Consider the following 22,639-nt stretch of genomic DNA (forward strand, 5'->3'; position numbering starts at 1 on the left):
TTCCCCCCCCCGCTCTTCCCCCGCTCGTCCTCCGGGCCTGCAGCGAGCCGAGCGCCGTCGCAAGCCGCCGCCGCCGCCGCCGCCTCACCCGACCCGGCCAGGGAGTCCAAGCCCGGCCCAGCCGCCGCCACGTTCCGCGCGGTCCTAGCGCCGCTCGCGGCCCAGGCGGGGAGGCATGAATAGGACGCCCCGCCCCCTCCCCGGCGGCCCGTTCAGAAAACAGCAGCCACAAAAAACCAGCGACCGAAACCCCGAGTGCGGCAGGTGAAGCCAGGGGGCGCCTCTGAGTCAATGTCCAAAGCCCATCTCCGGCTTCACTGAGTCAGTCGAAATCAGTAGTCATCATAATCTTTAAGAACTGTTGGTTCTTGTAGGCTATCCGGGCTGTGTTGACCGTGGTCTTGGTGTTTTCTTTCCTGACGTTTCGCCAGCAGCTGTGGCCGGCATCTTCGGAGGAGTAACGCCGAAGGACAGTGTCTCTCAGTGTCAAGTGTGTAGGAAGAGTTATATATACTCAGAAAGGGGTTGGGTTTGAGCTGAATTATTGTCCTGCAAAAAGTATCAAAGGTAATGTGCTAATCATTGTCCTGTAAGTATCAAGATAATGTGCTAATGAGGGTGTGGTATGTTAATGTGGAACCACTGTATCCTGAAGTGATCTGTTAATGTGTGAAATCCAAAACTAATCCGCATGGCTACTGTGACTGTAGTCTTTGTTAGTCTGGATTAGTTTTGGATTTCACACATTAACAGATCACTTCAGGATACAATGGTTCCATATTAACATACCATACCCTCCTCCTCTCTACTAGCCAATGGCATTTCCAAGGGCTCTGGCCCTAGTTTCACACACACACCAAAGAGAAACTGCATTCCCAAGAAACACAATGTGCACAACACATAAGCAAGAAAGCAACGCTCTGTGGCACAAGACAATCTTATGACACAGAAAGCTGGCTTGTATCTGAAACCATTTGACAGTGCAATCCTAAACAGGTCTACTCATAATCCTACTCAATGGGGTTCAGGCAAGTGGTTTTTGGATTGTACTGTAATGTGGATATTGATCAACAGTATGGAACCAATTGGTGGAAGTAATAGCTTCTAGTGTTGCTAGTTTTGTTTTTTTCAAACACCTTTGTCCTTTTAGAAGGTGCATTGGTTAGATGTCTGCCCGCCATAAAACGAAAGGTGTAAAAACCTGACCAAAACATTTGAACTGCAACTGTAATTATTCAGGGTGGATTAATATGGAACAAAAGTGCAATACGGTCTTTGCGGGAGGTCTGACTTCTGGCTCTAATAAATTGAGTTATTCATTGCATCTGGTAACTACAACAATAATAAACATGGTTTGTCCTACTGTGGACAGTTGCATTGGGCAACCAGGCGTTTCCTGCTACATGGCAGTGTTGCTAAGGTCTATGTTGCTCTTTATTAGATGGCTATCCAAACTCTAGGAGGCATAAGGAAGTTTTAGGATCCTGTGGAATGCATTTATCAGATTCCTTCTTTTTTTGCAGTGTGCTAGCACTCACATTGTGTGTTGATTCCTTTGCCTTATTTCCTTTTGTGAGCTCTGACAGACCCAGGCAACCCTGAAAAGCCTCAGTGTATTCTTTGCAATAAAATCTTTGCAGCAGAAACTTCCGTTAAGTCTTTCAGGCACTCGCATCTTTAAAAACTTGTTGCAGGCAGAAACCCAGCTGGTGCAGCCTCTGCATCTGTTGGATTCCATCCTGCAAAGGCTCAAGAGCTCAGCCTAACACCAGCCACCTCCTTAAGAAGACCAAGTCTAAGATGGCAATGGAGGGGTTGAAGGGAGAAGAGGGACACACAGCAACAAACAGCCTTAGCCTTTGGCATTTTATTAAAAGCCATTTTTGGCCACCTCTCTAAAATAGTAATTCCAGAGGGGTAAAAAAAGTTTAGTGGCACCTTAAAAGACTAGAAAAAGGTGAGTCAACAGTGCCCTTCTGCTATCTACATTGTGTCTACCCAGCAGAATAAACTGACACAAGTCTGACCATTAAAACTCACTGATATCCAGAAACTAGAGGGGGGGGGCATTTTAATTTTCCAGGCCGTACTGTTGCAGATTGAATGGTCACTGTTCTACAAAAACTCTTCAAGGGAGAATCCAGTGTGATTTTAATATGATCTTTACATCAGACTTGGATTTCCTTACTCACAACAGCTGTTAACAGCTCAGCATAGCCCACCTTTTACAGATGTTAAATGATTCTTCTTACCATATTATAATTCTTTACAGATATCAATTTTCCTGGGCTGTACCCTGCACCTTCCTTGATTATATCCCGTTAAACTTTATCTCTATCTTTTGATTAGACTTTATCTCTATCTTTAGCTCTAGCCCTGCCCATCTTCTACGATTAGGAATGGATTTATTACTGCTTTGACTAGATCTTTCTGTACCTGCAGGCCACGAGAGGCTGGAATCTCTCCTACTGTGCGTTATGTGTAACAGCCACATTCGTTTCAGTCCCAGCGTGGAGCCAGTGTGGTGTAGTGGTTAAGAGCGGTGGTTTGGAGCGGTGGACTCTGATCTGGAGAACGGGTTTGATTCCCCACTCCTCCACATGAGCGGCGGAGGCTAATCTGGTGAACTGGATTTCTTTCCCCACTCCTCCACACGAAGCCAGCTGGGTGACCTTGGGCTAGTCACAGTTCTCCCAGCCCCACCTACCTCGCAGGGTGTCTGCTGTGGGGAGGGGAAGGGAAGGTGATGGTAAGCCGGTTTGAGTCGCCCTTAAGTGGTAGAGAAAGTCAGAATATAAAAAACTCTTCTTCCTTTTACCGGGACTCACACATCAGTGATTTGCAACAGGCCCTTCCCTAAAACAACTCCCCCCAGCCCCTCCCTTTATATAACCTTTGGTTATAAAGTGTTCTGTAAAGTCGGCTGCGACTTGAGGGCACTTCACACACACAAAGTGATTGTACACTAAAGAAGAGATCCTGACTCACAACCGTTTATGCGGGAAAACAGTGATAGTCTAGAGATAAACTTGCTGGTAAACGGGCACACCGGGCGTCGCAGCTCCCCAGCCGACTCTATGGCGCACGGCCTAATTTTGATTGGCTATTGCGGCAGCGACCAAACGTCACTCAACAGCGGAAATCCTAAGAAGGCGGCCTCGGGCCCGAGACCAAAAGGGGACGACTCTTATGCTGAAACGGAAGTAGACCTTATCCGCGGCTTTCAAGATGAAATCAGGTCAAAACTAAAGGATGTCAACATAGAGAGGCCAAAGCCTAGAGCGGCGGTGTTCTACACATGGTCAAGGTAAGGTAAAGGCCCCCTGTGCAAGCACCGGGTCATTCCTGACCCATGGGGTGACGTCACATCCCGACGTTTCCAAGGCAGACTTGGTTTGCGGGGTGGTCTGCCAGTGCCTTCCCCAGTCATCTGCCCTTTACCCCCAGCAAGCTGGGTCCCCATTTCACCGACCTCGGAAGGATGGAAGGCTGAGTCAAGCTTGAGCCGGCGACCTGAAACCGACTTCCGTCGGGATCGAACTCAGGTCGTGAGCAGAACGTTTGACTGCAGTACTGCAGCTTTACCACTCTGCGCCACGGGGCTCCTGTTCTACACATAAACCGTGGCCAATCACGGCCTCCGAGGTGTTATATCTATCTATCTATCTATCTAATTTTTATATCTATCTATATATTATTATATATATATATATATATATATAAAATAATATATAGATATAAAAATGATATATCTATATATATAGATATAAAATGATATAGATAGGTAGATAGAGTGAATATCTATCTATATCTATCTATATATATGGATGTTTAAATCGTGCGTCATTCTGTTCTTGGAGCGGAAAGCCCAAATAACGAGAAACGCAAAGACCTCAACGCTCCGCAGAGACCGTTACCGTTTCCTGTTCCACTCTTATCACTTCCGGGGTCTGCCTCGGGCGTCGCCCGGCTGCGTTAGTAAGGTAACTGCGCGCGGGTGAGGTGTGTTGGGCGACGACCCGAATCCCTGGGCCCCGCCTTTGGGCCTGCCTCGTGGACGTTTGCTCCCCCGCTACGAGGACAAAGGGAACCCTGCGTGTCCAGAGGGGCCTGATGCGCACCACGCGCTCCCTTTTCCCCACAGCCTTGCGGAGGAGGGAGGGAGGCACCTTCGCAGAGCCCTTCCCCGCTGAGCCTGGGGGGCGAAGCGGCGGTCGCGTCTGTCGCGGCTTCCGCCTGGGGAGCAAGGCAGGCCCTCCCGAGCGCCCAGCCCGGAGCCTTGCTTCCGGCATGGTCTCGCTGAACGCTTTCCCTTTTGTCTGCACCTGCCGCACTTGCAGTCTGAAGCTCGTAATACTAGCCTGCCTTACAGGGTTGTTGGAAGGGTTACTGTCATAGTACATGTAGAAAAGGGCCAGAGTCCGGTAGCACCTTAAAGACTAACAAAAATATTTTCTGGTAGGGTATGAGCTTTCGTGAGCCACAGCTCAAGTGAGCTGTGGTTCACGAAAGCTCATACCCTACCAGGAAATATTCTTGTTAGTTGCTGGCGAAACGTCAGGAAAGAAAATTCCAAGACCACGGTTACACAGCCCGGATAACCTACAAGAACCAATTCTTGTTAGTCTTTAAGGTGAGCTGTGGTTCATGAAGAAGTGAGCTGTGGTTCACGAAAGCTCATACCCTACCAGGAAATATTCTTGTTAGTCTTGAAGGTGAGCTGTGGTTCACGAAGAAATGAGCTGTGGTTCACGAAAGCCCATACCCTACCAGGAAATATTCTTGTTAGTCTTGAAGGTGAGCTGTGGTTCACTAAGAAGTGAGCTGTGGTTCACGAAAGCTCATACCCTACCAGGAAATATTCTTGTTAGTCTTTAAGGTGCTACTGGACTCTTGCCCTTTTCTACTACTGCAGACAGACTAACACGGCGACCCACTGCAAGTTATTGTCATAGTACATGTATGAGGTGCTTTGAACATTGAAAGAAGCGAATATGCCATATTGTTGCCAAAACAAAAGTCCTATCTGACCAACTGAAATATCACAACGCAGCATTAGACTTTCTCACAATTCATGATCAAGCAGTGTGTGTGTGTGTGTGTGTGTGTGTGTGTTTATATAAATAAATAAATAAAATATAATATCTATAAATAAATGTGTTGGGAATGTTGTTTTGATCATGTTTGTTTCCTTATAAATAAAACTTACTTAGGTGCATGTAAATTCATTTCTCTTTGCTGCTGCTGTGTTTGTATTTATTTGATCAAGTGCAGCCAGTGGCTCTGGAGAAATTCTCTCTCACTCTTACGTCCCATCCTTCTTCCATTTTATCGGTACAGTAACCCTGTGAAGTGGTGGCTTGGCCTGAGTACTGATGCCCAAGAAAGGCTGTTAACCCTCCTTCCTCACTCCAAATTCAACACTCTGGCCACTACAACCCATTGTCCAGCCATTTTGAATGGTTTGTTCTGAAAAGAGCCTGAGACCCAAACTTATGCAAAGACTGTACTTTCTAACCACAACTCAATTTAAACACTGGACTTTTTAGTTGATGGCCTCCTCTATGGCTTAGCCATCAGTTCTTCCAGCTTTCCCAAGGGAAAGAAGAGTTGGTTACAGTAATGTAGAAACGTGATTGAACTAGACTAGGCAGGATCTGATGGGCTGCCTTCATCTGCATTGGGTTTATGACATTCTGCTTTTCCCTCTTCTAAATACCAGGTACTTTGCTGAGTCATGTCCACCCAGGATGATGAAGCAGGAAAGGATGGGGCCTTTGGAGCAGAGCATCTGGCAGCTGAATCCATGGCAGCAGACATGGATCCCTGGGTGGTCTTTGATGCCCGGAAGACCCCACGGGCTGAATTTGAGGAATGGCTGCAAACCTACCAGCCATCCCGGGTCTCTCGCTTTGGCGATCCAGAGCGCAACGCAGACCCTGTGGGTTGGATTGCAGTCTATGGGCCTAGTTTCTGTCCTGAAAGTGGGGATGTGGTAGGGTTGCAGGAGGACTGGGAGCGGCTGCAGGCGAGCGGGCGCCACATCACCTTTGATACCATCAAAGAGCTGGCCCTCAACCGGCGCGTGCTGACAGGGAAGTGGTTGATGCATCTGGACAGCGGCTTCAAGGTCGATCATGCCTGGTGCGGCATTGCCCATGCTGTGCTGGACGGACGCATCGGCGTGGCAAAGGCCAGCCCCTGCTGCCCTGAGTCGGAGCGCAAGCAGGTCATCTGCATCTACACGGATGACTTCACCAACGAGGAGCAGGTGCTGAGCGCGGATGCCATCATCCGTTCCACGGGCATCAAGTGCTTATTGTCCTACAAGCCTGATGTTTATACTTACCTGGGCATCTATCGTGACAACCGCTGGCACCTCTGCCCCACCATCTATGAGAGCAAGTTCGACCTCGAATGTATCCCCCGCCGCTCCCGCATCATCAATAAAGTGAACAACATGGAAGTAACTTAACTCGTCCCCTTGATGTGCTCACTTCCCATGGGATGGTGCTATTACCAGGAACTACAAGTCCCAGCATGCAGTGCTCACTTTTGTTTAACTTAGAGACCAAGATACTTCCAAGCAGCTGCTGGGAGGAGCCCTTGCGAACCACAGGCCGTCAGGGATGCAGCCTTTATGGATGGGATTTCCATATGCTCCACCCATGCGTTTGCTCTTGTTAGCCTGTGTGCCGAAGGATCTATTGGCACGGTGCCACAGGATGGACATTTCATTTGTCTCTTAAAAGTGAACTTGTAACCAGCACGTGCTGCCCTCCATTTCTCAGAATCTGCTAATGTGCATTTTTGCACTTTTGCCTCTGTTGCCTGTGAGTATCCCACCATAATGCCTCAGGGGGCAGTGACTCCAGGCTCCTGTGCTTTCTTTGGTACTAAGCCTCTCACAGCTGCAGCCCTCCCCCTATGGTGGATCAGCGGACAGATTGCTTTGGGGTCAAAAAGGGACGACACAGTAAGTCAAGCGATCAACTTAGGATGATGGAGCAGTATGCAGGCTATCATCACGGAGCTGTTCTTCTGGCGGAATAGTCTTTCATCCTGTATTCTGTTAAACTTGAAAATGCATATGCTCAGATGATAGGCTGGCTGAACAGGTCTTTGCACTTAACTTTCTCTCGTGGGGGACGGTGATCTGTTTACAAAATAGCTGGAAAATGATGCCAGCTTCAGTCTCTCTGATGGAATGGGATTTAGCTTTTGGGGAGAAGCTTAAACGTAGCCTTCTCTCCACCTCCTGCATGTGCACAGACTGTTGGTACTAGCCTCCCTTGGGGGATGCTAAACATGTATGGAGACTCACTGTTAAGCGAAACACTCCTCCTTTGGTCAAAGAGGAGGTGGATCTCGCACACGTGTCCTGTGGAGGATGTGGAAAATAAGTTTGGTTCATTGAGGCATTCACTTGTGAAATGGGTTGAAAATAAAGTGACTTTTTTTTCCCTCCTCTGGCCCCGTGTGTGTGTGAGCTGAGAAGGAAAGGAACTCAGGATGCCTGGAATTTGTCCTCAGCTGTTCTAGCTTGCAGTGTGTAAAGTGGCTAACTTGCAGAACCCTAGTGGGAGTCAAAATGCATTAAACGTTTTAGATTGCTTACCCTTGCTGAAGTTTTTTTTTTTTAGTTGGGATGGGGAGGTGAGGCTATAGTTAAAGACTTACATTCTATACCTATTCATTATCCAAATCAGCCAGGAATAAACTCCTCCCCTTTCCCATAGTCATCATTTGCTACAGAATCCCATTCCAAGTAGCATTTTCTTTGGCTCGCTATTAGCTCAGGAAATGTTTCTGTAACTTTCCAGTAACACGGGTTTTTTGTTGTGACTGCACAGGGGCCAACACGATTAAAAAGTATCAGTGCTGATTTCTCCACTTCTGGTAGCTGGGATCTGCCTCTCATAAAGCAAAAGCCATCTCAGTGAACTACATGAGCTTCCCTAGCTCTGTTTCAGCTGAAGTCACTTGCTCCCAAAACAGGCTGGAGAGGAAGTAGCTTTGGCTAATACAGGGCCCAGTTAGGCACAAGCTTAGTCTGGCTGTTCTTGCGTCATCTTGTGTTCTGGAAGAAAGAGTCAGGCCTGTATGTGGTCCAGGATTCTATGAGAGCCAAGTCCAATAGACAGACTTGTTTTCCGCTAAAAGAAAGAGCGGCTCCACATTAGCTTATGGTTAACCGTGGGCGTGCCTGTTGGGGCATCCTGCAGCAGCAGCAGCTAAACAAGACTTGCAGGGATTGGGAAAGGGGGCTTTGCTACTATCTCCCTCTCCTCCTGACAACTAGGAAGGATGAGCACAGAAATGCTGCATAGGCAACCTTGAACCATTTAGGTGGAACACAGAATCAAGCTGTGCTGCAGGAAAGGTCTAGGAAGAGCTTGGCTGCAGTCCTTATAGGCTGACATTCCCTCTCCCAGTGTATGGCTTGCCAGCAGCTAGAGACCCGCTTGTCAGTCCTGGGCACGTGTTGGTATCTCGCCTCCACAGACCTTTACCAATACTGGCTTGAGAGAACAGGCTGCCAGCAGTCTGGAAGCCAACACGTGGCACACGTTTCCCTGCTGCTCCCAGGGCTGTGGTTGGATTTTTCCCCAGGTGGTTGTTCCAGGAGAATCTCAAATATCCCAGCCATGAGATAAACAGCCTGGTAGAATGTTCTTCAGTTTATTAAGAGCTTGCTATATAGAAAACAGTGAGGGCACCCAGTTCCGATACAAAGAGAAAATAGGCAATCCTGATAGTAAAAGCCCTTCAGTGGTCAAGCATTTTTAGCCCCAAACCCCTCAAAATAGTATAACACAAACAAGGCAAAGAAATTGGGTGGGTAGGTGCAGACACCGCTACTCATGGAACACTCCAGCAGTGCCCAGCCATACTCCTTCCCCAAACCCTTCAAATGTAAGCACCTACATAGGTTGAGGGGCTTCTTTCCCTTTCTAGAAGTCAGCTAGGATCCTAGCTCAGTCAGTTTTATCTGGGTGTGTGTGTGAGGATGCTGTCCCCTACCATCACCTCTCATGTGACCCTAGTTTTTTTGCTTCTGGTGAGGAGGAACTTGGATTAGGAAGCCAAGAAGATACCAGGTGTCCATTGCCTGTGGAATGGGGTGATGGCACACCTGGAGATTTCTTCCATTCATCCTAGCTAACCTTCTGTGTAAGGTAATTGAAGGGAACTGGCAGTTCTCCAGCTCATGTGGCGGAGTGGGGAATCAAATCTGGTTCTCCAGATTTAAGGCATTTCAGCTAAAAAATAATTAAAAATCAGCAAACCATTTTCAGACAAGTATGAATTAGGTCTTCCATGTAACTGTCTCATCACGGAGACACTAAATTTGCCCAACCCTTTCCCCTCCTGTTCTGAGGAAGAACTGTGTGATAGATACTAAGAGTTGCATTTACTGAGAAGCTGCTTGTTGTGTAGTTCTTAAAGGCACAAGAAATCTGTCAGAAGTAAAGGCGTCAGCAACACTAGCCAGTTGATATAAAAATACCCATCCAAGTAACAATCGGGATGGGGTGCAATCCCCCTCTCCCTTCCCTTGCAAAAAATATTAACACACGCATATCTGGAAGAGAAACAGCCTCTGGGCTGAGTAGGGTAACAGCAGCCAACTACCCTAAGCAACCAGCCATTCCACTCCCAACATCTGGAAGAGTATCTGCCTCTGCCCAAATCCAGGCCACCTGCTTCCCCAAAATGGTGTAGAGTAGGTTAGATTTAAGTAGAACCTGTCCTAGTTCCAAGAAGACAGCTCACTAACCAAGTGGAGGGTGGCCCCATCCAGAAGTCTGGCTAGAAAAAGCCACCCAACGGGAGTACAAAATTGCAAATTCAGGTACAGGCAGAAGATAGTCGGCATCTGAGCCCAAGTCCAGGGAGATAGCGTATTATTAATTCAGCTGGTTCAGGAGAGAGTTCAAGTCCAGGTCCACCATGGAAGAGAAGCTGTCCTCGCCCGGAAGGGACCCCAAAATGCCATTGACAAAGTTGCTGGCCGAGCTGCTCCCTCCACCGCCATCGCCGCCACCAGCCTCCCCTTCTGCCCGCCGCTGGCTCACCAGGCGTGTGATGGACTCGGGATAGGTGAGCAGAGTGCCCTGGTTGTCTGGGAGAGATGTGGGGATGTTCCCCTCCGTGAGGAGCTGATGGAATTCCGCCGTGTTGATCCCCTCCAGGCTGGTGTAGGGGGCGTCATCCAAGATCCCGCTGAGCTCCATGGCTCCCCCGTCCCCTCCCTCGAAGTGAAGGTGCAGGATTGCGTCTGCAATGCTGGTCTCCGCCTCGGACTCGGAGGGCTGGACCCTCTGGGACACACCCAGGCCTGACAGGTCTTCCAGGTTTACCGTGCTGAAGCCAGGCTGCATGGCTGTTGCCGGAGGAGGGGCGTAGCTGGGCCCAGGGAAGGAGAAGCCCGGGGGAGGCTGGGCCATGGTCTGTGGTTTTGTGAGGGATGAGGGGAGTTGCCCTGCAGCCCCCAAGAGCCCTGGAACACCTGCAAAAGAATGGGAAAAGATTAGGGCAGGTGAAAGCCACCTAACAGTGTCAGGCTTGCGTGCTACACATCTGATGTAAGGTAAAGGAAAGCACGATTAGAAAGAGGGAAGGGGGAAAAAAGACAGGCATGTAGCAGCACAAGCTTTCCAAGCAGATCCATTCTCAATCAGTTGAGGAGGAGGAGGAAAAGGAAGAAGAAGAAGAGTTGGTTTTTATATGCCGACTTTTTCTACCACTTAAGAATCAAAGTGACTTACAATCACCTTCCTTCCCCTCCCCACAACAGACACCCTGTGAGGTAGGTGGGGCTGAGAGAGCTGTGACTAGCCCAAGGTCACTCAGGTGGCTTCATGTGGAGGAGTGGGGAATCAAACCCGGTTCTCCAGATCAGAGTCCACCACTCCAAACCACTGTTCTTAACCACTACACCACTCTGGCTCTCAAGAGGTCAAGTCTGATGGAATGTTCTGAAGGGATGAAATGAAGGGGCTCCTTACCACCAGTGTTGGGCCGGGCCGAACCATGCTTTGGAACAGCGATGCGGCGTGGGGAGCGGGAATCCGGGAGGGTAACTAGTGGGGAGAAAGGGAAAAAAATGGGTGGAACAGAAAACAGCCTTGTATGTTGTTTTGAATGGCTTATGGCTAAAGAAATATATTTTGATAGGAACCTGGAAGTTCATCCTCCCCCCCTCATACACAAAGACAACTTGCTGCACTTTAGGGAACTCCATGGTAACTCCCACCCCCTTCTGCAGCTCCTTCCACACAACCCCCCCTTTATTTCAGTTCTACCCACTTCATCATTTTCACACAGCTCCCGTTCTTCCCTCCCGGCACAAGTTCCCTCCCTACCTGTAAAGGGCGCTTTCTGCACAAAGTTCTTGAAGGTCCCAAGCGTTCGTTTGCGTTTCTCCTCAATGCGATGGAAATCACCTGCCAAGAAAGACAACAATCTGCTCAGATGTATTCCAACGCAATTTCTAAAATGACAACAGTGTCAGGAATTTGAGTCCACCTGGCTAATCCTTTAAAAGTGTAGCTCATGAGAGGTTCTATTATTTTTTGTTCCATTTTAAAATTATTTGATGGTTTTCTGCTGTACAGAATTATTTTTTTAGAAAAAATAGTGAAAAGTACCGTATTTTTCCGTGTATAAGACAACTCTTTTTTCTGCAAAATTTAGCCCCAAAATTAGGGCGACCGATTTGAACGCCGGACACTAGCCTGCCAGGGCAACAGGACTCTTTCCCGCTCGCTCTCTTTCCCCACCCAATAGCTGATGGGTGGAGAAAGAGAGCGAGTGGGGAAAGAGGCCAGTGGACCTGGCCGGCGTTCAAACCAGTCGCTGCTGCCCCACCCGTCAGCTGTCAGGCTGGGTGGGCGACACCCAGTTTGAAAGCCAGACACCAGCCGGCCAGGGTGACAGGACTCTTTCGCCCTATAAGATGCCCCCATGTATAAGATGACCCCTATTTTTTCTTAATTTTGGGTTAAAAAAATAGAGGTTGTCTTATACTTGGGGACGTCTTATAGACGGAAAAATACGGTACATACAGCCTTTGCTGATATTTTTTGGGAAGGATTCTTTTGGATTCTTTTCCTACTAGAACAACATAGTTACCTGCAATTTTTGTGTGTGCAGGCACTTTAATTATTTCATGTTATTAAGCCTGAGATACCTGGGGGTTGCTTGTTTTTAGTAGTACTAAGCACTTTGTACATGTTCAGAAGCTCTCTCTCAGCAAGTTCAGGAGCTGGAGCTTTAGCACTGAAAATAAAGAGGGTCAGAATCCTGCCTCGGGTTGCAGCTGGTCCCTATGAAAGGGAAGAATTCTGTTTCTCCTGCCGAACTCATTGGATACAGGAATTTCCAACAGAAGTCTGTTGAGCCTCTGCCTAAAAGTTTTCAGCGAGAGAGAAGGCTCTTCTTCTCACTCCGGAACAGGTGGGTAATGTCCAAGGGAACAGTGGTAGCTTAAATCCCTACAGAAGTGGAATTGTGTCCGTGATGAAGTACTTGACCCCAACCCAGCTTCAGCAGTAGAATCATAGAGTTGGGTCATACAGGCCATCAAGTCCAACCCCCTGCTCAATGTAGGATCAGCCTAAAGCATCCCTGACAAGTGATTGTCCAGCCGCTGCTTGAAGACTGCCAGTGAAGGGGAGCACCTCTCTAGGCGGCCTATTCCACTGCTGAACAACTCTCACTGTAAACAATTTTTGTCCCTAATATCTAGCCATAATTTATACCCATTATTGCGAGTCCTATCATTTGCTATGAGCCCCGTGGCGCAGAGTGGAAAGCTGCAGTACTGCAGTCAAAAGCTCTGCTCACAACCTGAGTTCGATCCCGACGGAAGTAGGTTTCAGGTAGCTGGGTCAAGGTTGACTCAGCCTTCTATCCCTACGAGGTCGGTGAAATGAGTACCCAGCTTGCTGGGAGTAAAGGGAAGATGACTGGGGAAGGCACTGGCAAACCACCCCGTAAACAAAGTCTGCCTAGTAAACATCAGGATGTGACATCACCCCATGGGTCAGTAATGACCCAGTGCTTGCACAGGGGACTACCTTTACCTATCATCTGCTGCCAACAGGAACAGCTCCCTGCCCTCCTCCAAGTGACAGCCTTTCAAATACCTAATAGAGAACAATCATGTCCCCTCTCATCTGTCCCTGTTTAAAAACGAAGGTGCAAACGTACCCGAGAAACTCTACTTCTACTGGCTCAGGGGCCAAATACCTTCATCAGGGAGGTAGCGGAACTCCATGGGGCCACTGACTTCCTTGTCCGATGGGCGGCGCAGCTGCATTTGAACCGTCACTGGCTCACGGAGAGTTTGGTCCATGTAAGGGGGAGTCTTGAAGACGATGGCCACTTGGCGGTGGACGTCCGCTTGAGAGAAGGAGCCCTTTGCCTCCCAGGAACCCTTGAAAAAGCGGACTTCGATGTCCTCTGAAATGGGGGGGGGGAGAGATGGGTATTGCATACTCATAAGTAAGAAGAGGAGTTGGTTTTTGTATGCCGACTTTCTCTACCACTTAAGGAAGAATCACACCGGCTTACAATCACCTTTTCCTCCCCACAACAGACACCCTGTGAGGTAGGTGGGGCTGAGAGAGTGACTAGCCCAAGGTCACCCAGCTGGCTTCATGTGCAGGAGTGGGGAAACCAACCCGGTCCACCAGATTAGCATCCACCACTCATGTGGCGGAGTGGGGAATCAAACCCGCTCCAAACCACCGCTCAACCACTCTACCACCGCTCTTAACCACTACACCATGTTGGCATTTCTTGGTTTTGGTAACAAAACCAAGAAATGCCAACAGCTAGTCAATCTCCTTGCCTTAAGAAATTCCCTTCTGTTGTCAAACTGGGACACCCCCCTCCCCAAATATTTTGAAGGCACTAGGCCAAAAAGATAGCGTTGGTCTCTAGAATAAAAGTTCTGGCAAACACAAGAGGTCTTTGGGGAAAGGCCTGCACGCTAGTTCACTCTGGTGATTCTAATAAGAGCTACTGCGTAGCTTTTGTTGATAATGTAAGTTAGCAGAGCGCTATCAAATGACTGGTGGACCAATCTTTCTCCTCAGAAGCTTACAGTCTAGATGTCAACAGTGCGAGAAGGAACATGGGATGAAGAAGAGCCAAAGAAATTACTCATACTAGGGCTTCATTAAACTGGGGTGAAGAAAACAGAGGGGTTGGGTCACGTATTTCATAGAAAAGGAGGGGTCTGAAGAGACAGAGATAGTTCCCTGTAGGTGTTCTGGGAGGAATTTTCAGACATAAGGAGTTGGTTTTTATACCACGATTTTCTCTACTTTTAAAGAGTCAAACTGGCTTACAATTGCCTTCCCTACCTCTCCCCACCACAGACACCTTGTGAGGTAGGTGGGGCTGAAAGAGTTCAAAGAGAGCTGTGACTAGCCCAAGGTCATCCAGCAGGCTTCCTGGGTAGGAGTGTGGAAACAAACCCGGCTCACCAGATTAGAGTCCACTGCTCTTAACCACTGCACCACGCTGGCTCCAGGAAGGGCAGAGTCCACAAGACCCCAAATAGTGCAAGTGTACCTTTCTGCACTTTGTCGCAGAGAAGGAAAATCTCGTCGCCCCCCAGGCAGCTCCCTGAATTACGGTTCACTCGGCAGATCTTCAGCTCAGCTGTGTTGGGGGCACCTGGAGAAGGACATCAGGGAAAGACCTGTGTTAGTCACCGGCAAAGTGTGTGTTTGTGGGGGGGAAATAATACAGTCGCACACAGGCTGGATTCATGTGACAAGAAATTAATTCAGTTCAAGTCCCGTACTGGTGTCACTGTGAGAGAGGGCAGAGATGTTCAATTGAGGGGGTAATCTAATACATCCTTGATTATTACTGAGTCTGCTGGTTGCTCTGCAAGAGAGAGACCAGGACGTCCAAGCCCTCCTTATAGACTTACAAGCTGTAACTGTAAGTTCCCACAAGGGGGAAGAAAAAACAAATTGGGTGCTCCATTTATGGAGTTCCTAACATCTCATGTAGTCAAGCCGTAAGGCATCTGGTTTTCGATTACTTGTGTGTATCAACAATTTAAATCCATTCTCCATTGTAATGCTTATACCATAAACCCACCTTGAGTTTAGGGAGGGGCTGTGGCAGAGCATCTGCATGGCATACAGAAGGTCCCAGGTTCAATCCCTGGCAACTCCAGTTAAAGGGACTAGGCAAGTAAATGATGTGAAAGACCTCTGCCTGAGACCCTGGAGAGCCGCTGCCGGTCTGAGTAGACAATACTGACTTTGATGGGTCTGATTCATGAACACGTGAAGCTAGATTTGGTGTGAGAGATGACGGCAGGCACACCTTTTCCCTAACTTTTAATGGGTACGGGGGATGCTCTGCTCTCTTGGGTGCTTTTCGCTAATGAATGGGACATGCCCTTCCCATCCCAAATTGACACTCACGATTGTCATAGATCGGCTGTGACACAGTCAAGGGCAGCTGAACCAAGTGACCGCTGGCTGCATCTCGAATCCACACTTGGAAACAGAGCCGAACAGCATTCAGGTCGTAGTCGCCTTTGAGTTCTTCCGGGGGCACTGGGAGGGAAGAAGAGAATGAAACCAGCTCAGCAGACCAGGGAAGGCCTATCCACCTGTTTGCCCTGCTGTAGGTCTACGTTACAATGTGGGGGGGGGGGGCGCCATTTGGTTTTTATGTTAATTGGATATTTTAAGCTAGTTAGGATTTTATAGTCCTGTTTTAATCTTGTTTTAGATGTTTTATGCTACTTTAATTGTATGTTAGAATGTTGCATGAGCTGCTCTGAGCCAAGCCTTTGGCTGGGGAGGGTGGGGTATAAATTGAATAATAATAATCCCCCTCTCAACTCAGACACCCTACCTCCCTGCCGCAAGGAGACGTCCTGCTCCGCTCCTCCTATCCACTTACCATTGAAAGGATTGTTATTGGTTTCAATACGCTTGGCCACAGCTTTGTCCAGGTCTCGTTTCCGCACACACTGGATCCCCAAGTTCTGGAAGCTGGGAAGGGCACATGAGCAGTGGCGGTCAGGGAATGGAAGAGAGAAGTGTGGAATTTAACAAAAAGAAGGTACAGAAGAGGATGGAAAAGGGAGGGAGAACAGAAGGAAAAAGAAGACGGAGAGAAAGAGAAGCAGCCACCCCACAAATACCTACCAGTGGACCCCTGCTCATTCAGGGAATCCTGCTCACCTTCTTATTTACCTATTACATTTCTTTCTCTCCCTTCCTCGGAATTCATATGTCGGACTCATTTGTTACGAGAGCCGGATAGGACATCCACTTGGTTGGGCCGGGCCATGCCTCACCAGCCCAGATCGGGACTGGGCTGGTGGTGGTTGCCTTGGCTGGCTTGCGGGCCAGACAAGAGCTTTCACGGGGCCAGATCCAGCCTGTGGGCCGTATGTTTGACACCCCTGCTCTAAAGAGTTCGCAGCAGTATCCACGTTTCTCTTCTCCTCCATTTTATCTTCACAGCAACTGTATGAGATAGGTCATGCCAAGAGTGTGTGACTAGCGTGGTCACCCAAGTGGGTGGGTATTCGAAAAAGGATCTTCCTAGTCCGATAAGCTATGTACACTATGCCACACTTGCTCTGTTCCTCCATGATGATCACAGGAAGTTGCCTTATACTGAGGAAGGCTTTAAGAGGGGAGTGGACATGTTCATGGAGGAGAGGGCTATCCATGGCTACTAGTTAAAATGGATACTAGTCACGATGCATACGTATTCTCTCCAGGATCAGAGGAGCATGCCGAATATATTAGGTGCTTTGGAACACAGGCAGAATGGTGCTGCTGCAGTTTTCTTATGTTCTTATGAGTCAGACCTCCGGTCAATCGAAGTCAGTATTGTCTACTCTGACAGGCAGCAGCTCTCTAGGATATCAGGCAAAGCTCCTTCGCATCACCTACTGCCTGGTCCGTTTTAACTGGAGATACCGGTGACTGAACCTGGGACCTTCTGCACACCAAGCAGATGCCCTACCCTTGAGCCACGGCTACGCAACCAGGGGAACTGAAGCCAGAGGCCCGACTCTCTCCTTGCATCTGCTAACCTGTGGATGGAGCGCTCTGCTGCCAGCTCTGCCTCATAGAAGCCGTCCTTGCAGTCTTTTCCCACCAGGTCATGGGGGTGGGGCCGGTGGGGAGCTTCCTTGGTCACCAGGGAGATGCGGATCTTGCCTGGACCCACATAATTATGGATCTACGAACAGAGAAGGGGAGAAAGAGACAGAAACCGTGAGTGTACATTTGAACTCCCTGACTCCCTTTACCTTGGTTGCCACAATGAACCCCATGTTGACAGTCTACTTCCCCCCCACCCCCGACCCGGCTAGTCTTAGAGCAGTCTGCACCCATGCAATTATGGATCTACAAACAGAGGAACACATTGAACACATGAAGCTGCCTTCTACTGAATCAGACCCTTGGTCCATCAAAGTCAGTACTGTCTGCTCAGACCGGCAGCGCTCTCCAGGGTCTTTCACATCCCCTACTTGCCTAGTCCCTTTAACTGGAGATGCCGGGGATTGAACCTGGGACCTTCTGCATGCCAAGCAGATGCTCTATCACTGAGCCACGGCCCCCTCCCCAAGGAAAAAGACAGAAACCATTAGTATACATCTGACAGTGGACGGTGTCCCATCTGCATGAGGTTGCTTTCAGTGGTGATGGGGGGCACATCAAGTCTGTTCTCATTTTGGTACAAACGGTACACAAAGATGTTTTAAAAGCATAACTCCGGATGGACCAGGGCCAATTCTTCTGACCAAAGGGTGGGTTGGGGAGATGGAAAACTAGTTGTCAGCATCATTTTCAGGTAAGTCCCCCCCCCCCGCCCCAGTTCCCTGTCCATTTGAAGTTTTGGCAAATCTGACAGCACTTTGCCCCAGCACTTAAAATGAAGAAGAGTTGGTTTTTATATGCCGACTTTCTCTACCACTTAAGGGAGAATCAAACCGGCTTACAATCACCTTCCCTTCCCCCTCCCCACAACAGACACCCTGCGAGGTAGGTGGGGCTGAGAGAGTTCAGAAAGAACTGTGACTTGCCCAAGGTCACCCAGCTGGCTTCGCGTGTAGGAGTGGGGAAACAAATCCAATTCACCAGATTATCCTCCACCACTCATGTGGAGGAGTGGGGAATCAAACCCGGTTCTCCAGGTCCTCTGCTCCAAACCACCGCTCTTAACCACTACACCATGCTGGGATGTGGGACTTTCTCCCCTTAATTCCCTGCAAACTGAATGCCAAGTGTGGACAATTTCGCCCTCCCAGTTTGGCCGGAAAATGGTTACAAAGAAGGTCCTGCAGCTTTTATAAGGAAACCCAGACCATTTCTATGTCTGTTTTTCCAGCTGTCTCAGCGTACATTTTTTCATACTCTGCTGTTTCCCCTATTATGGAACCCAAGGCGGTGTACGTGGAGGGCTTCCCAAGCAGACTCCCATCCAGGCGTTCATTAAGCACAAGCTCAGTTCCAGCAAGCGTGCCGCACCATGTACCCCCCAGCCGTGCCCTTGGGCAGGAAGAGAGGGGACACTCTTTGCAGTATCTTGCCACATGAATACAGCCACATGAATGGCTTTCCAGCAGTGAGTTTGCTGTGGACAAGGTGGGTGTGGAACCAGTCCAATGTCATCCTTTCCAGCCTCGCGTTTCTCTGCCGAAAGGGCTGCTGTCTTTGTTTAGATCAGTGGTTCCCAAAGTGGGCAGTACCACCCTCTGGGGAGCAGTGGGATTACCTAGGGGGGCACTAAGAGGCAAGGGGGCAGCAGGGGGGTGCTAGAGGTGGGCCCCTTCAACTGCGTTGTTCACTAATTTACAATAGATCATGCTGGCAAATTGGGTGGAAACTATCAGAATTTTTTTCCAGACTTTGAAGAGCTGGTACCACTGGATCAAGTTCATCAGTTTTGTTGCATAAATTTCAACTAAAAAGTTTTAATTTGATTTTGAATAGATGTGTAATTAATTGTTACTGTTTTGAAATGTTATTGTTGTTATCTTCTTTAGTGAGTCATGCACACCCCTATTTTGAACAATGCTTTTTATAGGATAGGGCAGGGGCACTGGAATTGAGTTTGTGGAACCAAGGGGCGGTGGCCTGAAAAGTTTGGGAACCACTGGTTTAGATTTTCAGGATTCAAACCTGTTTCTCAGTACCAGCGATTTACCTTTCAAGAGACTGGGTTTGGTATACCAGTCAAGGGACTGTGGTTGCCGCGTAAAAAACAAACTTGTGCCAGGCGTGCGCATGTGGAGATGGGGCTTAGTCTGCCTGATATCATCAGGGCGTCACTCACTGCTATAGGTGCCTTCAGTATATAGTCAGCAGGTGGGCATTGGCAGGAGCTATGTTGTGACTGGCAGGTGCCTACAGAACTGATAGAGACTCTGTGGGTGTGGCGATCTTGGGTGCTTTGCAAATCTTTTTCTGCTGCTCTAATTATTTTTTTACTTTGCTGCTGGAGGAACATGGGATCTAGTAGTTACTCGTGAGTATGTTAAGACGAGGCAGTGACCATTTTAGCATTGGACTATCAGATTCGTCTACATGTTGGACGGTGAGTGGATCTTTGCAAAATGAAGCATTTTCAAGCTGAAGGGCGAATATGAAAAATCAAATTAGAAGGCTACAGCCCAAAAATTGCTGGTTAACTCAGGTCAACATAAGAAACAGCTTTAGCTCCACAAATCCTCAACTCTTATCCCTCAAGACTTCTTCATCTGCCTTTCTTGTGCTGCCCCTGCCCTTCAGCCAAGTTTACTTCTGGGCTTTCTGCTTCACTTGCCTTTCTCCTGGAGACCACTTTCCTCAGCCAGTCTCTCAAAGCCACCTGTTTGTAGTACGAAATTTTAATCCAACCCCAACTGACAACTTGCCCATTTCTCACAGGACATAGACCACAGATATTCTAACATCTTTATTCCTGGAAATGCGGAACATTCATTCATTTCCCACATCATCACATCAGCTCAGCCAATCAGAATCTCACAAGCACCATACAATATTGGTAAAAAAAAGTCTAAAACTCCCATTTGAAATCATTTTTCATAGGGAAAAAAGCAATCTTGATAAAACTGACCCACTCCAAAGGCAGCAACCCTTTCAGAAATCTTGAAGGCCTGCTATTGATTTGGCAATGGTGCACACCGCTTTGATCGCACCCAGGCTAGACTACTGTAATGTCCTGTTACTCGGTATAGCCCTTGAATACTGTCCTCTAAACTAATTTGAAGAGTGGCGGCCAGGCTATTGTCAGGGGCTGGACAGAGGGATCATATCATACCTGTGCTGAAACATCTCTACTGGCTGCCTGCCTATTTCCAAGCACAACTGAAACCGCCGGTTCTCACCATTAAGCCCCTAACAACTGCCATCTAACACAGCACACCCTTCTAAGCTCACTGACTTCAGTGGACTTAGAAGGGTGTAAACTCTGCTTAGGATGGCACTGTAAATGGCTTACGATCTGGAGACTTGAAGGACAGCCTCCTCCAGCACGGTCAACCTGCTTCTTAAGGTCTTCCTCCCAAGCCTGGTTCTTGGTGCTTTGAGCTGCAGGGGTGAGGTGGGCAGCCACCAGAGACAGGGCTCTGTCAGTGGCGGCACCTGATCTGATTGCCTAACTTTTAGACCTCGTGCCAAAAACACTTCTGTTCACCCAGGTTTTTAACTAAAGGTTTATCCCATCTTTTCACCTGCTTATTTTTATGATCTTAGTTTGTGGATTCCACTCCTTGGTGTTTTATGGCTTGCTTTTATACTTGGGAAGGTTACTTCATGCAGTTGGTTTTGCTGGCTTTTGGTTTCGCAGATGGTTTTACTGCCGCAGTTTGTTTTAGCGATTTATTGTTCTATTTCTTCTTTTTGTTTGCTGCCTGGAGAGGTATCTGGACAGGCAGTGTAGCGAACTTCTAAATAAATAAATAATAAACAAGACAACGTTCTCAAAGGCCTAGTCTTCTCTGCTCCCAACTTCACATTGCCCTGGCAACAGACGCAAGAATTCCTCAATCCCCAGGGGACACCTCCTCCCAAAAATGCCACAGAGCAGACCTTGATGGTCGGGTGCGTCTTCGTGGTGTCCGTGCTGCGCTCCCCAGGAATGGAGCCAGCCAAGCGTCCTTCGCACTGGTAACGGAAACGCATGCCCCGCTGCTTGGGCTGTTCGATGATCTCCATGCAAGGAGTGTTGCTGGGGGCAGGCTCTGGAAGGGAAGCAGAAGAGAAGCAACATCACTATCCGTGAGAAACCACCTCACCCAAGCAAGGACCCGGGGCACTGGGCAAGTCTTCACTTTTAAGTGTGTGTCAGAGAGTCAGAGTAGAGCAGATAATTCCAAGCTCAGTTCTCTACTCCCCCATTTTATCCTCACAACAACCCTGTAAGGTAGGTTTAGAACGTATGACCCTGGGTCACCCAGAGAGCTTCATGGAAAAGTGGGGATATTGAACCTGGATCTCCAGAGTGCTACTCCAAACATTATAACCACCATACTGGCTTCCATACTTTTGAGTTAATCTGGGTTGCATGGAGATTCAAGCTATAATTGAGGACAGCCGCAGGTTGATCCATCGTTACTGGCCTCTCCATCCTTCCCCTCCACTCCTGACATTGGTGGAGTGACCTGCTGGAACCCTGCTGCACGGTGGCACCTGGGGAAATTTTAAGTCCATCTGTTTAAAGTTATGTTATAATATTTTATTATTGTGTTAATGTTTTATTGTTGATTGAAGATTTACTGTATTTTTAAGATTGTATACCCCCCCCCCCGAGCCTGGCTCTCTGAGAATGAGGGCTGGCCATACATTTGAAAAATAAATAAATAAAGCTTCCAGTTCTCAAGACAGAGATGAAGTTTTAAAAAAAATAGTTGCAGGGGCTCACATTTACTCCAGAAGTTATGACTTGTGACCTGGAAACAACTGATCTGAAACAGCAGCATCTCCATATACGCCTGTTACTCTGACATTGCTAACCATGTATTAAGAAAACCAAAATGAAAGTGACCATGCTTACTGTGAAAGGGTGTATTTTGCAACTCCCCCCGCACAGTCCTTAGAGTGGGATATACAGAGTACTTCTGAGGATACACAGAGAGCCTTTCTGTCACCAAGCTCAACTAGCTCCCACCCACTGATTGTTGGGCTTCTGGAAAATGCTTTGGGGTTGGGGTGTGTGGAAAGAGACTGGATATCCACCAAGGCTTGAATCCTGACCTTTTACTTTGAGGAAGGGGGAGCCCATGATTCACGCCTCTGGCATTCCAAGGTCTTTTGCTCATACGTTTTTTGCTTTGAGAAGAACTAACTGTAACAGGAAAGCAGACTTTCTCCACTCTTTGCATCCTTTAGCTGTGCAGTCAGCCTAATTGGGATTTGCAAAAAGGAACCTTCCCTCCCAAACCGACTGCTTGGAAACTCTTTGTCTAAGCAGGAAAAAGGAGGCATCGATGAAAGCTCTCTCACCCCCCCTTCTGCTCCCCCACCCCATTCTTTACATAATGGAAGCTGTATAATACAGCCCATAATACAGCCGCCAACTTCTCAGCTAGCCAAGACCTTCCCCTGTCCTGGGGATTTCCCCAATC

At 48.3% G+C, this 22,639-nt stretch overlaps 2 protein-coding genes across 2 annotated transcripts; one reads left to right on the top strand and one right to left on the bottom strand.

The window, feature by feature from the left end:
• The first annotated feature begins 5,734 nt into the window (after positions 1–5,734).
• Positions 5,735–6,555, top strand: C7H11orf68 (chromosome 7 C11orf68 homolog). The gene has a single exon (XM_056852301.1). It carries the CDS (start codon positions 5,738–5,740, stop codon positions 6,473–6,475), a length of 738 nt encoding a protein of 245 aa, XP_056708279.1. The 5' UTR covers positions 5,735–5,737; the 3' UTR covers positions 6,476–6,555.
• Positions 6,556–9,695: 3,140 nt separating this feature from the next.
• Positions 9,696–21,255, bottom strand: RELA (RELA proto-oncogene, NF-kB subunit). Its single transcript, XM_056852295.1, has 9 exons — positions 21,105–21,255; positions 17,099–17,247; positions 15,949–16,040; positions 15,462–15,596; positions 14,590–14,694; positions 13,258–13,470; positions 11,370–11,450; positions 11,013–11,087; positions 9,696–10,513 (listed from the first exon to the last, which is right to left on the bottom strand). Exons 1-9 carry the CDS (start codon positions 21,228–21,230, stop codon positions 9,912–9,914), a joined length of 1,578 nt encoding a protein of 525 aa, XP_056708273.1. The 5' UTR covers positions 21,231–21,255; the 3' UTR covers positions 9,696–9,911.
• Between the last annotated feature and the right edge of the window lie 1,384 nt (positions 21,256–22,639).

The sequence above is a fragment of the Euleptes europaea genome, chromosome 7 (genome assembly GCF_029931775.1).
Source record: "Euleptes europaea isolate rEulEur1 chromosome 7, rEulEur1.hap1, whole genome shotgun sequence".
Classification (NCBI taxonomy): domain Eukaryota; kingdom Metazoa; phylum Chordata; class Lepidosauria; order Squamata; family Sphaerodactylidae; genus Euleptes; species Euleptes europaea.